This window comes from Stigmatopora argus, chromosome 3 (genome assembly GCF_051989625.1).
Source record: "Stigmatopora argus isolate UIUO_Sarg chromosome 3, RoL_Sarg_1.0, whole genome shotgun sequence".
NCBI lineage: Eukaryota > Metazoa > Chordata > Actinopteri > Syngnathiformes > Syngnathidae > Stigmatopora > Stigmatopora argus.
Genome location: NC_135389.1, coordinates 14581683 through 14595313, shown reverse-complemented (window position 1 = coordinate 14595313; position 13631 = coordinate 14581683). Strand labels below are relative to the sequence as shown.

The window sequence follows — 13631 nt, the reverse complement described above, 5'->3', positions numbered from 1 at the left end:
CTGGTTTGCCCTCATTAGTTTTTAATATGGGATGATCTGGGGTCAAAAGAAAACCAGAGCAGGTCAAAGATGCGCTCCTGGAATGACAACTCTCCTACTGGAAGCTTCCTCCCCCAAACATTCAAAATGGATTTTTTTCCCCTAATCTGCACTACCCGGAGAGGACGCTAGTTGTTGCTAGTCAACCTTTGGCAAAACCCAGCGTTAGCGTTGGACAGCGACAATTGGTTTCAACACAACAGAGCTGTAGAAGTGTATGAATAGTGTGACAGTCTCAGTTGTGATCATTTCCTATTTAGCGTGTATATCCAGTTTACTTCATTCCCAGCATGCCTCTCAGGTTAGTGTGTTGTGAGTTTTGGCCAAACCGGCCCAACCTTCCATTCCACCTCTTAGCAGCATCGCTATCATGCATGCAAATAGACAGAACGGTGCCGTGTAGTTTTTGTAATGCTTAGGACTACAGCTGGAAAAACATCAGTCACTAGGCTTGTATGTTTTACTTTCAGTAAGAAGTTGGAGGACAAATGTGAGAAATCCAAGTTTTAATCTTCAAATGGATCCTGACAGGTCAGTTTAGTGTTAGGCTATGGGTTAGTATAAGCATTTTAATGTTAAAATTCAGTAGTTTTTTTTACTGTATATTTAGTTGAATATGAAGGCTGTAATAGACTGATAGCCAAGGAAGAATTTTTTTACATTTACATTTTAAAGCACCATAAAAACACAAATTGATCTTGAATCTAGAGGCACAACTATACTTCATATTGTACAGCAATATATCTGCCTAGATTCTCAGACATCCAATTGAACCTAGAGTTACATGATGTGTAGTAATTTGGTCATTGCTTTCCCAATCCATTTTACCTGTTACCAACTCTCAAATGAACTGGAGGAAAAAACAGGTCACTCCAGAGGTAAGGCTTTCAATGACACTTTTCACAATATGATCAGCATGAATGTTCCCAGTGATTGCCCCAACTTGAAAATTGTTGACACGCGAAGCTATGCCTCTGGAAAACAATCTTACCAATGAAGTCATCCTAAACTTTTTCCACTCTCTGGTCAGAGGGGAGGGAATTGTTTGGAAAATGTTCAGCTCACTCCCTCCCGCTAATCCGGAGATGTCACGGCGTAACCAGTTCAACATTGGAAAATTCTTCCTTGCGCCCTCTGAAGACATTCCCAAGCCCACCAGAAAAACTAGAACACCACACCCACTCGCCGCCTTTTACCTTCCTGTCTCTAGGTGGTACTACGGCCGACATATTCCATGTCAGGGATGTTGTGTTGAAACATTACCACTGATGACAGGAAGCAGATGCATTTCTGTAGTTTCAAATGATTTTGACCATTTCCAGGGGGCACCTCTGAGCCAACTCCAATGGAGTTTTCCCCCAAATGTAAAGTTTGTACCAGGCTTTAAACAGCTTAATTTTGACGATGAAACTGGATGACTTTGAATGGGGCTCTGTAGAAATATGCTGAGAATGGAGCCAGGCTCCAATGGCAATTTTGGGGAATGCATGCTTTTAAAATTTGTCCGTGGCTTCACTTTTTGCAGCATGGGTACTTGCCCCTTTGGGTGGCGCACATATTCTCATGTCATTCCGAGACATATGTCTTTAGGGCATGAAGGGGAGGTTCAGTGCTCCCGTCAGAATCCACTTTGACCTCCCGAATGGCTCCAATAAATAAAACAAAGCTACAAAGGCAAGCTCCATGGAGCTTCACGAGGAATGTGTGTATGTGTGTGTGTTTGTGTGTGTGTTTTAGTGTACTGTGTGGCCATTGTGTGAGTTTGCGAGCCCGGCCTAGTCTCTCATCTCCACACATTGTTTCAGCTATTTTCCTTGGGCCTGTCAGGACATTCCAGTTCTCAGGTGCTTTCTGAATATTTTCCCCCTGAAGACAGAGGAAATATCACCATCGGGATACGACATTTTGTTGCTATCATCCATTCTGATGTATGATTTGATTGTGATAATTTAATGTTCATGTAAAGATATCAATATATATTTTTTAAATGCACAGTACTGTATTAATCATATTTACTTTGTATATGCTGAATAATGAATCATTTTTGTGGTACTGTGATGTCAGATTCATTGTAAAATATGGCTATATATATATAAATATATATATATATATATATATATATATATATATATATATATATATATTATATACGTATATAATTTTTTTTTCCATTGTTTGTTTGTCTAGATGTCTTGATTTTTAAATATCATGACATAAGAAAAAAACTATCATCAGGAGCAGCTATTCCTCAACTACTTTATTCTAGGGGGTCTTCAGGCTCTTTTTGTGATTCTTTTTTTTCCGCCTAAGCATCACAACATTCCGGCCTTTTGCTTTTGGCAGCTGGGATGTTTGTCGGCGTATTATTTCCTCGCTGGAACAATAGATGGAAGCAGCCAGCTGAATCCTCTCTCTTTAAGTGGGGCCAAGAGGACCATCTCTGGTGTGTCGTTTAGCCTGGTGTGGGCTGCAGGGTCAGGGGGGGCTCCGGAAAACACAATAGTCAGGACACGGCGTGGACAAGGGAGTGTGAGGAAAACCCTGTGTTGGACGTTGTATGTGGCTTCTCTAGGCTTTTCCTTCTTAGTGGAGCAGATGTAAGATTGTGTCAGCCAAAGTGTGTGTGTGTGTGTGTGTCAATGCACGTCTTTATGTGTGTGTGTGGTGAGCGGCTTTGGAAGGAATTCCTTGGGATGAGAGGGTTTCCCTGTCGGCCCTTTTGACAAACTCTCCCCCGTTTCCAAGGCGGATGGAATTCCCGCACGCATGCGGTGGACGACATCATTCCGTGTTTCGCTCCCTGTGCCTCATGCCCAAAGATCTCGACGAGCTACTTTTAACAGAATTAATTTATTTAAGGAGCCACTCCAGTTCACTTCAAATGCTTAAATGTCCATTGTGGCTTTTCTCACTCATGCTGAATCCTTTGAGCATGGGCTAAAATATGACCCCGGATGCCAAAATGTAGTGCCTTCTGCATGTAAAACCTAACTTTTTATTAGACACTATAGGTAAAAACAACACACATGATATTAGACAACCCATATTAATGAAAAAACTCTGCTTCTTATTAAAAGTATACAGAAAATCCTGGTAATAGTTGTATTCCTTCATTCATTTCCTATTCTCCTTATCCTCACAAGGCTGTGTTGCCAACTAGCAAACCCTTTTACATCCTAATTGACAAAAAAATAATTGCAAAAGAGACGAATACCTTATTCTTTCCACAAAAGCAATTCACATAGGCATGCTTCATTTTTTTCTGTCACTTCCAACATTTTCCACAGCTAAACGTCCACCAGGTAGAAATCAAGAGGCCCTTATGGAAGCCTTCTGTTGCCATGGCAACTGCATCACGACATTCCACCTGTCAGAACGGGCGTAAAAATAGCTAGCTGCCAATACAGGAGAATTCCCACTGACATCAGCTCCGGGGAATTTGTATGTGTATATTGCATTACCTTTTCCCCGCAAATTTGGTAGATGAAATATACAATATATGGGGCAGATTCATGTACCTATGTACAAATATGTATACTATCAATAGATTTTTCTCAAAGCGGCCCTCGGAGGAAAACGTTTGGACACCCCTGGTGGAGAGGCTATGTTCCAACTGTGGAGAGCTTTGTTTATTCTTTCAACACAAATGGAGTGTCAAGCTCAAGTTTAAAAGGAACAGGAAAGAGTGAAAGTTTACACAATTTCATGCACAAGAGGTGCTGTGTCCAACTACGGGAAAAGCACTTTTTTACTTTTGTTGAATAATTCCGTTTAAAGTTCATACCATCTCGTTTCTTAGATTACAAGGAGAAGCGGTATTGAAAGTGAACAAATGAATAATTCCTTTTAACAGATTTGGTATGTTATAGGTTTATTTTGTTGATATATACTCTTTAGCCCTTTCAGGGACTGTCGTCTCTACAGTAGAGATTGTTCAAAGGGTTAATTTAAAGACATCTTTGCTTTCATTTTGTTGAAAGTCATTGTTTTGTGAAAATATTAAGACCATAATTGCATTTATTTGGCTGCGTTGCTCACGATTTGGCAGATTTTTTTTACTTATCTGATTGACAGATTAGTGCTCAGTTTTAGGTAGGTGCTCTAGCAGCTGTTTTGAGACACACCCATCAGGTTTCCAATGAAGAGATAAAGACAACAAGGGAGCGGTTTTCTCTTGACTAGTCACCTCCTTTTTTACTGGGAATGTTGATCATTAGTTGCAGAAACAAAGAGCGGAGGAGCAGTATAATGTCTGAACCTGCACTTGACTTTGGTCAAAATTGGTCAATTCTTCCTAAATGCTCCTGGAAAAAAAACTAAATGATGGTTTTCAAACAAAAGCATCAGCACAATGATGACCAAATAAATAAGTCATGCAAATTACATCACAATTAAATGACTTACGCGATCTGCCAAATTGTGAAACCACGAAAATCAAATGCTGTATGTAGTACCCGGAGGAAACCCATGCAGGCCCGGCGGTGAGAATAGTGACCTGTTCAAAAAAGATTAAACATTCCAACAGTACACCTAACATTTTTCATAAAGAGGAAAAAAAACCTGCCACATTCTGACAATCGATTCAATGAAATAAAAAAATAGAACATTCCATTCTTTAGACTAAAAGTCACCTAATATTTCAATAGGTAAAAACATGTATGTGATTTGCATACCAAATTAGTAAAGGCATCAAATAATGCCCTTTCTGGTCACTAAAATAGTAAAATCAAAGCCCGACCATTTCTTGTATGAGTTCACCCTGTAGGAATTCATACACAAACACGCACAACATTCAGGAAGTGTGTAGTAGCTCCGATAACGAGAGTTCCTTTTTGTGCGCTAATGGCCGGCTAATTGATCCCAGCAAACAGGAACTGTGCGCTTTGTTGTCATTGTTACGAGTGGCGGCTTTATCGCAGACCCTCAGGTCCCCTCGGTCTGATACTACATCGCCGATAAAATTATGATAACATCATTGTTGGCAGCCAACAGCAAAAGAAAAAACACCACACGTTATTTCCAATGCGGAAAATGTGAACATTACCAGTGGTAGACACATTTTAATACTGTGCAAGATGTTCAAATATTGAATGTTGATCCCCTATTGAAGGTTCTTGAGGGCCACAGATTATTTTCCTTTATTTTCTTTGAGTAAACCTATAACGGTTTTCCTTCTTCCTACTCTTGCAAGGGTTACACGTTCAAGTGCATTGTAGTCTATAAAAAGCTCTCCCTCCCCTGGCTCACTTTCTTCCCAGCATCCCAGTCGAGTTAGTGGACGCACACTTTCCTGGCGCACGTTCAGGAAGCGTTCGCTCCAAATAAGGCGGAGGCTAGACAAGCATGCAGGACCAAAAGCTTGGAGATGTTTCCTTGGAGACCGGACCACCACAATAAAACACGCCCTCTGTGACTTCCAGCCTGGCCGAGGAACTACTGGGAGACAACAATGTGGGAATGCATAACGTGGGCAAAAGTATTGGGACACGCACAGCAGAAATTTTTTAAATGATAAAAATACACGAGGAAAAAAGTATTGGGACACCCTATTTCTATTTCATCAGGATATTATTACATGTGGCTTGTGTTTCTATATAAGTTTGTAAGCAACAGTGTGTGAGTATATTTACATACTTTTAGATATATGTGAGAGCGGATGTGTGAGAGAGTGCATGAGAGCAAGTAAGTGTGTTGGTTGGCAAGTAAGTGTGTCTCTTAGTGTGTGTGGAATGATGACTCATAATTACAGAGCAAGTCAGGACATTTTTACCCGAGAAAACCCTGCGGCATGCTTTTGCTGGGGCGTCTGCCACCCCCTAAACTCCTCCTTACCGGTGGATTGCCCCATTCCGTTGCCATGGCTACCCAAAGTCCAAAAGAGGAAGAATGTCGCACTGAAAATTAGTTTTGAAAAGAAAAATAGTCATTTGTGCATTTCTTATAGTGCGGGCACCCTCGCTATGTTTCTTCTTAACCCATGAGACTCCCAAAGCAAAATGTTCACATTTTCACCAGCGTCTTAAAAGAAGCTTTGTGCCCCTTGGAGACGATTCCACACGTGCAAATCAAAGCAGCATTCACCCGCCTGGATCGCAGGCCTGTGGAAAACTACAGTTTATGTCTCTGTGTGTGTGCTCATACACTGTCATACACTCTTGTGTACGTGTATCGGTGTCTGTGAATTGCATGTACTACGTATGTGTTGGGGTTACTTGTGGATGTGTAATTGTAACGTGTGGGTTAATATCCATGTGTAAAATCACTAATGTGCTGTTGCGTGGGTTTGGCATTTGTGTATTTTCCTAACTATATTATTTTTGGGGAGATAATGTTCACTTGTGACATTATATGTACTGGTAACAAGTATTCATGATGGTCAAAGTTTGGACCCTGTTCACTAGTATATAATTAAAAAAGTCCAAATGGTTCTTGATTTCGTATTTGCAGGGCGCTTAGAAATGTTGCGCTATGATTTTTTGGGAGCATTTTTGCATGAATTCCTTTGGGGAGGGAAATGACAAATGTGGAAGTCTAGTGTGTTCTTCTTAGTTTTTGATGTTTGTTCATTTTTCATTCAGCAAATGAGTGGACACCATGCGTCCTCCACTCACAATCTTATGCTTTTCCCCCTTATCTATTTTTTTCTTCGTTTCTCTCCACTTAACATCATTATTTTGTGTGAAGGGGAACATTCTAGCACTAAGCTTGGCACGCACACAAGCTGTTGTTGTCAAATGAGAGCCAGTCAGGCCCTGCATGAATTCCAGTGCTTGCCCCAGGCAGATTAAAGCAAGAACAAGAGCATATTTAACCAGTTTTCTGTGACAACTATATGCGTGTGTGCGTGTGTCAAGATTAGGAATGTGGTGAGCAAGGTGTTAAGATTCTGAAAGATGGTTTCTCATTGGAAAATGTGCTTGAGTGACAGATGATAATGGCGCACAAAAGCACATTGGAGCCCAGTGCTACATTTTCCAAATGATTCATATATCAGTGTGTTTCACCTCCTTGGATTCTCCATACACAATTTAATTTCATTTTAAAATAGAATATTTCACAATGGTAACGCAGAGGAAGAGTAGTTAGCATGTCCCCCTTAGAGTTCTGAGAGGTTAGATCCCCAGAGGGTTTGCATATTCTACCCTTGCTTTTGTGGGTTTTCTCTGGGTACTCCTGGTAGGTCACATGATTTGGTTTTATTTTTGTGGTAATGCAAAATAAAAGTGTCCCCAAGGTCCAAAACAATAAAGAGGAACACAACGTGTACATCCACAACGTAACAAAAAGTCCCAACTGGTCTTTTTGACAACCATCTTAAAGTGTAACTCATCAAGGAATCTTAAAAATGATGATGAAAGCTTATATCTTCGGGCCATGGAAAGTAAGTGCAAATTTGACAGGTCACAGCATGTCGATTTTAGTTGTAACAAAAAAGCTCTGCTTGTTGCAAGAATCTTATTTGGAATATTGCAATATAACTAATGTTCAGATAATGTAGCATGTGCAAGTAGAAGTAAATAGATGATCATAAACACAGTGTTAAACTGGGAAGAATGTTGATCAACACCCAGATGGTGAAATTCTCTCTATTTACAAAGTTCAAGTATTTAGACTTGACTAAAGGCTACATAAAGTTGACTGTCTAGACATCAAGTGTGTCAAAAGTGATTATGTGAATGAAACTAGCATGAACCTTTCTTAGAACCTTTCTTGTATGGTTTTGTCCTTAGAGATTTTTGCTTTCAAAATGTTTTTTGAGGGAGGGAGGTAAAGCGCCACACAACCCACTCCCCTCTCACTCAATCCCTGTGTTCCAAGTGAGTTTTCCCTTTTAATCCAGCACCATTGTGTTCTTCTATTGTTCCTGTCGGATGGGTTCAACCCGTTTTCTGCGCCTGATGCGTTTCTGTTTAGCTGTCAGTCACAGTGATGGCCCACTTTTTTGACCCCCCCACCACCACAACACACACACACACACACACACACACACACACACACACACACACACACAGGGACACAGATTGTTCCAGAATGTGATGGGGAAACAAAAGCATGCCACATAAACAACTGCATGCAAAGTGAACCATGTTTCCATTGCCATGGCAACACTACACATAAAATAACATTATAACATGCTACAATTTTTCCCAATCACTTTCTTACATTTCTTAAATCGTCCTCACCATTTGCAAAGTCGTTTTTTTTAATATATAAAGCATTTTTTGACAGACCATGTCATTGTGATACAGAAATGAAAAGAGCACTGTGCAGCACGAAGAAAAAAACCTAAAGTAGAAATGTAATGGAAATTGTTCTCTCAACATTTGGCTGCACCCTTTCCCCAGTCCTATAAAGTCATAATATTGTGAGAAGGGGTTTTAAGGTCGAGTCTTTAAATCTTTTCCTGTGTACTTTCATCCTCAGGGCCAGGGGACCAACCTGGGATCGAACCCTCGACCCCAGAACTGTGAGCCCGACATGCTTACCACTCCAACACTAGGCCACTACATATCTTTTCGACAGATGAAATGAAAGTGGAATGTTCATACAAGGTCATCTTTTGAAAGGTTACACATAATTCGATTAAAGTACAGGACAAGTATTTTTCACAAGTCTCCTCCAAAGAATCCAGTTGAACACTGACTACCGTGCAGGAGCTTGTTGTGTCGCCGTCGGGCCCCACGCTACTTGCCCAGTGAGCAGGCGGGGGTGGTGCCTGTCCGCCTGCCCGCCCGCGTCCTGCCTGCCGCTCGTGCTCCTACCGCACACGAGCGGAGCCGCTCGCTGATTTGAGCTCGAACTCCAACCGGGAGCAACATGGGTGTGGAGAAGGAGAAGTCGGATACGAGCATTATCATAGATGAGGATGAGTTCAACAGGTCCATCGAACCCATCCTGTCACGGAAAGGGCACGTCTTCGCGTCTGCGCGTGAAGACCGGGACCCTGAAGAAGTCAATGCACATCTCCAGGTAAAAACAAAACAAGCAAAAAAGGAACTAATTCAGCCTCCCAGTGTTTAGAAATGTGACGTATGGGTTACGGCAGGGTGGGTCAGGTGGGCTACTGTGACGTCATCGTTGAACTGATAGACAGGTTATTCTAGTAGATTTTTTGCATGCAGAAAAATACAAGTAATTTATTTAGTATATTTTCATATTTTGATGTCTTCCCAAATATAGAAAATATTGAATTTCAATACTCTGGGTGATCCGGTTTCCTCCCACATTCCAAAAACATGCATAAGTAGGCTGGTTGAACACTCTAAATTGCCCCTAAGTATGAGTGTGAGCTTGAATGGTTGTCTCTCTCCTTGTGCCCTGCAATTGGTTGGCCACCCACTCCCACAGTTGGCTGGGATAGGCTCCAGCACCCCTGTGACCCTTCTGAGGATAAGCAATATGAAAAATGAATGAATGCCAAATAAAATTAGAAACATGTGAGCAGTCTTGTGATTGTTTTAAACTCTTCCAAGTTGCAATTTAGTTGATGTCCAAGTAGCGCTCACTGAACAGTTGTTATTTGTTTGTGGTCAGGTGGGCTTCAGCGACGTCATTGCCGAGCCGCAGTCTGCTCGGTCTTTTGACCGGGTATGGATTTGTAGCCACGTCACGTTTGAGGTGGTCAAATTGGGCCTGTACCGGCTTCTCGGGGCACTGTTGGCCGTGCCCCTTGCCTTCCTCCTCGGAATTGTCTTTGCGGTGCTCAGCCTCGTGCACATCTGGTAGGCAACCCTCAATATCAACTACTAAACACTGTGTAAAATTAGGAGAATTTCATTTATATATTTCTAAAAAAGAATTTAGAAAATGCCATTGTACAATTCATCACGTTACAAGAACCAAATCCTATTTTTTCCAAATAAAGTTGTAAACACCTGCTTAATTTTTTTTACTAATACAATTATTATGATAGAAACAGCAAGTCAGTCCAAACCCAGCAATGAATTTCCGGCTAGCTTATGCTAAACTAATGTACTAAGTGCTTTCCTTTGTGTCCCACATGTACCTTGAAAAACGAGAAACCTAAGTAAACTAGAAAAGCTGAGAGACTATTATGGGATGCTTGCCAAAGCTTCCAAGGCAAACATTGACACAAGTTACGTTTAAAAATGATGTCACGTTTTCAAAAATAGTGAGCCCTTCTCTACCTTCATTAATTACGATTGGGCGATGGCATGGGGGGCTGATGACATCATCATACAAGTCACCTGGATGCAGCGAGCTAACTCAAAGAGAGTGCACATTGATGTGAAATGCTTGTCGTCACCTGCCAGAAAGTGGGCATTTGGAAAGGAGTTGCAAACGTGCCAAGAAAAAAAAGGTTCCACTGAGCAGGCAGAAGGAAAAAAAACAAAAAAAAACAGGCAGGATGGTATTTGACAGTCTTCTCAGTGGCCATCTTGGAGGGAGGAAGTTCCCGCAGGGTGGACAGAAAGCTTGCTTTCAGGTGGCCATGTTTTTGAAGGGACGGACAGTCCAGTTTCCGACAGATTCTTGATTTGACGACTCTTCACTCATTTGAATGCAATCGACGGTGATAGACATTTAATTTATTTGAACTGGTGTTCACTGCCAGTCGTATCGCCTCCTATTGGACGTCTATTGCCGCCATTGAAAGAGTGAGTTCATCCTTGTGAAATGATGTAATAATAATAATAATCGGACATAGGCCCTGTCGTCATCATCAACAACAAAAAGCCTAATTGTCATCACACTCAGAACTGCGTATGACAAAATTGGTAGTGCTTCTCCATAATGTGCGTTTTCTCAGCAAAAGACCTAAATAAGTGATGGTTTCGGACTCGTAATTTGGCATTCTGCCGTTATGGATACATCCATCACCCCCCGAGCGTGTCACTGACCTCTCACTGTCTTTCACTTACCTTCAGTCAGCCAGTAGGAGGCAGATCACCACCCAAACATCTTTTCATATTATCTCACCCCGAAGTTATTACACAGAAGGGATTGTGCGTTGTGTTACCACAAGTTTAGAGTTCTGATGGATGTGGGGGGAAAAACTGTCCTTAAGCCTATTTGTCCGTACTTTGTGGGACCTATAGCGTCTGCCAGAGGGCAGCAGCTGGAACAGATTGTGACCAGGGTGGTATGGGTCCCCGATGATGTTCCTGGCTCTGCTGAGGTAACGAGGGCTGGCAATGTCTTCCAGTGAGGGCAGAGAGCAGCCGACGACTGTCTGCTGCCAATCAAAATCAAAAGATTTTTTGACAATCATATGTCAATGTTTCTTTAGATTCAAATATTGGGTTACGCAAAATCAATAAATTGTTGCTCTCAGGTCTCAGCATTTCTCCCATGAACTCGATTTACAAACTATTCAACCGAGTCGGTGTTGAATTTTACTTGGCATTCACCATACCTGTCAACCTCTGCCGATAACTGCCCTTATAAATGATTATGATTCCCCTTACAAACCCCCAAAAAACCTTACCAACACCGTACGAGTCGTACGGTGTTGGTAAGGTTTTTTGGGGGTTTGTAAGGGGAATCATAATCATTTATAAGGGCAGTTATCGGCAGAGGTTGACAGGTATGCATTCACTCACCATTTTCTTTTGGTCTTACCAGGCTGGTGATCCCAAGCATCCGCAGCTTCTTGGTCGTGCTGCCATCTTTGCAGGTGGTTTGGGGGAGCCTGACCGACACCTTGGTCGTCCCGCTTTTCCATAGCTTTGGCAGGAGCTTGTCCTCAGTTCGCGTCCAATACACGGACCACTGAGGACGCGTACGAGACGGAGTCGAGATAGAGATGTTGCCAAAATGGACGTGTTTGGACCTCTCGCTTCTTCAATTACGTTCCACCTACATAATGTTTCATCGTGATTTACTCTGTTATATTTCGCTGTTTTTGGAGACACATCCAAAGATAGGCTAAACATGTCCAAGTGGTGTGTGGTTGAACTTTTTTTGGATGCCAACTTGTTTGTGTTTTATTTAACTGATAAAATTATTGATAAACAGGTCCTACAGACATAAAAAGGCGTCGCAATAATATGGTTGTAAATATATTTTAAGAAGAAGACGAAAGCTTCCATGCTTATTTTTTTTGTCTGGTTGTGAATATAATACTAATATAAATAAAGTTATTGACTGTACTGGGTTGTCACTCTGATTTTTGACTTTACACAATGAGCCGGTATGATTTGCACTCGTAAATCAAGGCGATTTCTTGAATGCAGCCCTTATAAACATCCCACAAAGTCGATCCATGGCAAATTTTTGCTCCATTTGGCCAAGTGTGTGCTCCACTTGATCTGGCTTGTGCAGAACGGCCCGTATATAAACACCTTGTCTCTTCCAATTAACGCCCACCTCTCGGGCGACAAGAAGGCTCTTGTGCTCGGCCTCCTGTGTGCAACCCTTCCATGCATTTTTTTTACCCTCCGCACACGCGCACACACTTTTTGACATCAGAGATCACATCACTCCATCGTGATCCTCCTCCGATGCTTCCTGCCATCCCATTCAAATCACGTACGGGGGGTGGAAAGGTCGGGGATAAATCACCGTGGGAACCCCCCTGCGACCACACCCACACACATGCAAACACACACCCACACACACGCACACACACACGCACACACATACACACCCACACACAAAAACACACCCACACAAACACACCCACCCACACACACAAACACACACACACAAACACGCACACACGAACACCCACTCGCACACATACAAACACACACACACACACAAATACACGCACACACATACACACCCACACACAAAAACACACCCACACAAACACACCCACCCACACACACAAACACACACACACAAACACGCACATACGAACACCCACTCGCACACATACAAACACACACACACACACAAATACACTCACACGCACACGCACACACACAAACACAACCACACGCACACACACACAAACACACACCCACACACAAACACCCACAAACACACACCCACACACAAACACACACACAAACACACACACACAAACACACTCACAAACACCCACACGCACACACACAAACACACACCCACACGCACACACACACAAACACACACCCACACACAAACACACACCCACACACAACACACACACAAACACGTACACATACACACGTACACGCATACACACATACACACGTACACACATACACACGTACACACATACACAGGTACACACATACACACATACACACGTACACACACACACGTACACACATAGACAGGTACACACATACACACATACACACATACACACGTACACACATACACACGTACACACATACACACGTACACACATACACACGTACACACATACACACGTACACACATACACACGTACACACATACACACGTACACACATACACACGTACACACATACACACGTACACACATACACAGGTACACACATACACACGTACACACATACACAGGTACACACATACACACGTACACACGTACACACGTACACACATACACACGTACACAGGTACACAGGTACACACATACACACGTACACACATACACACATACACACATACACAGGTACACACATACACACATACACACAAACACTCACACACGCACA

At 42.2% G+C, this 13631-nt stretch overlaps 1 protein-coding gene across 1 annotated transcript; it reads left to right on the top strand.

The window, feature by feature from the left end:
* Positions 1 to 341: 341 nt before the first annotated feature.
* On the top strand, positions 342 to 12152 carry cav2 (caveolin 2). The gene is made up of 4 exons (XM_077597489.1): positions 342 to 570; positions 8464 to 9009; positions 9574 to 9761; positions 11626 to 12152. Exons 2-4 carry the CDS (start codon positions 8857 to 8859, stop codon positions 11774 to 11776), a joined length of 492 nt encoding a protein of 163 aa, XP_077453615.1. The 5' UTR covers positions 342 to 570; positions 8464 to 8856; the 3' UTR covers positions 11777 to 12152.
* Positions 12153 to 13631: the final 1479 nt, after the last annotated feature.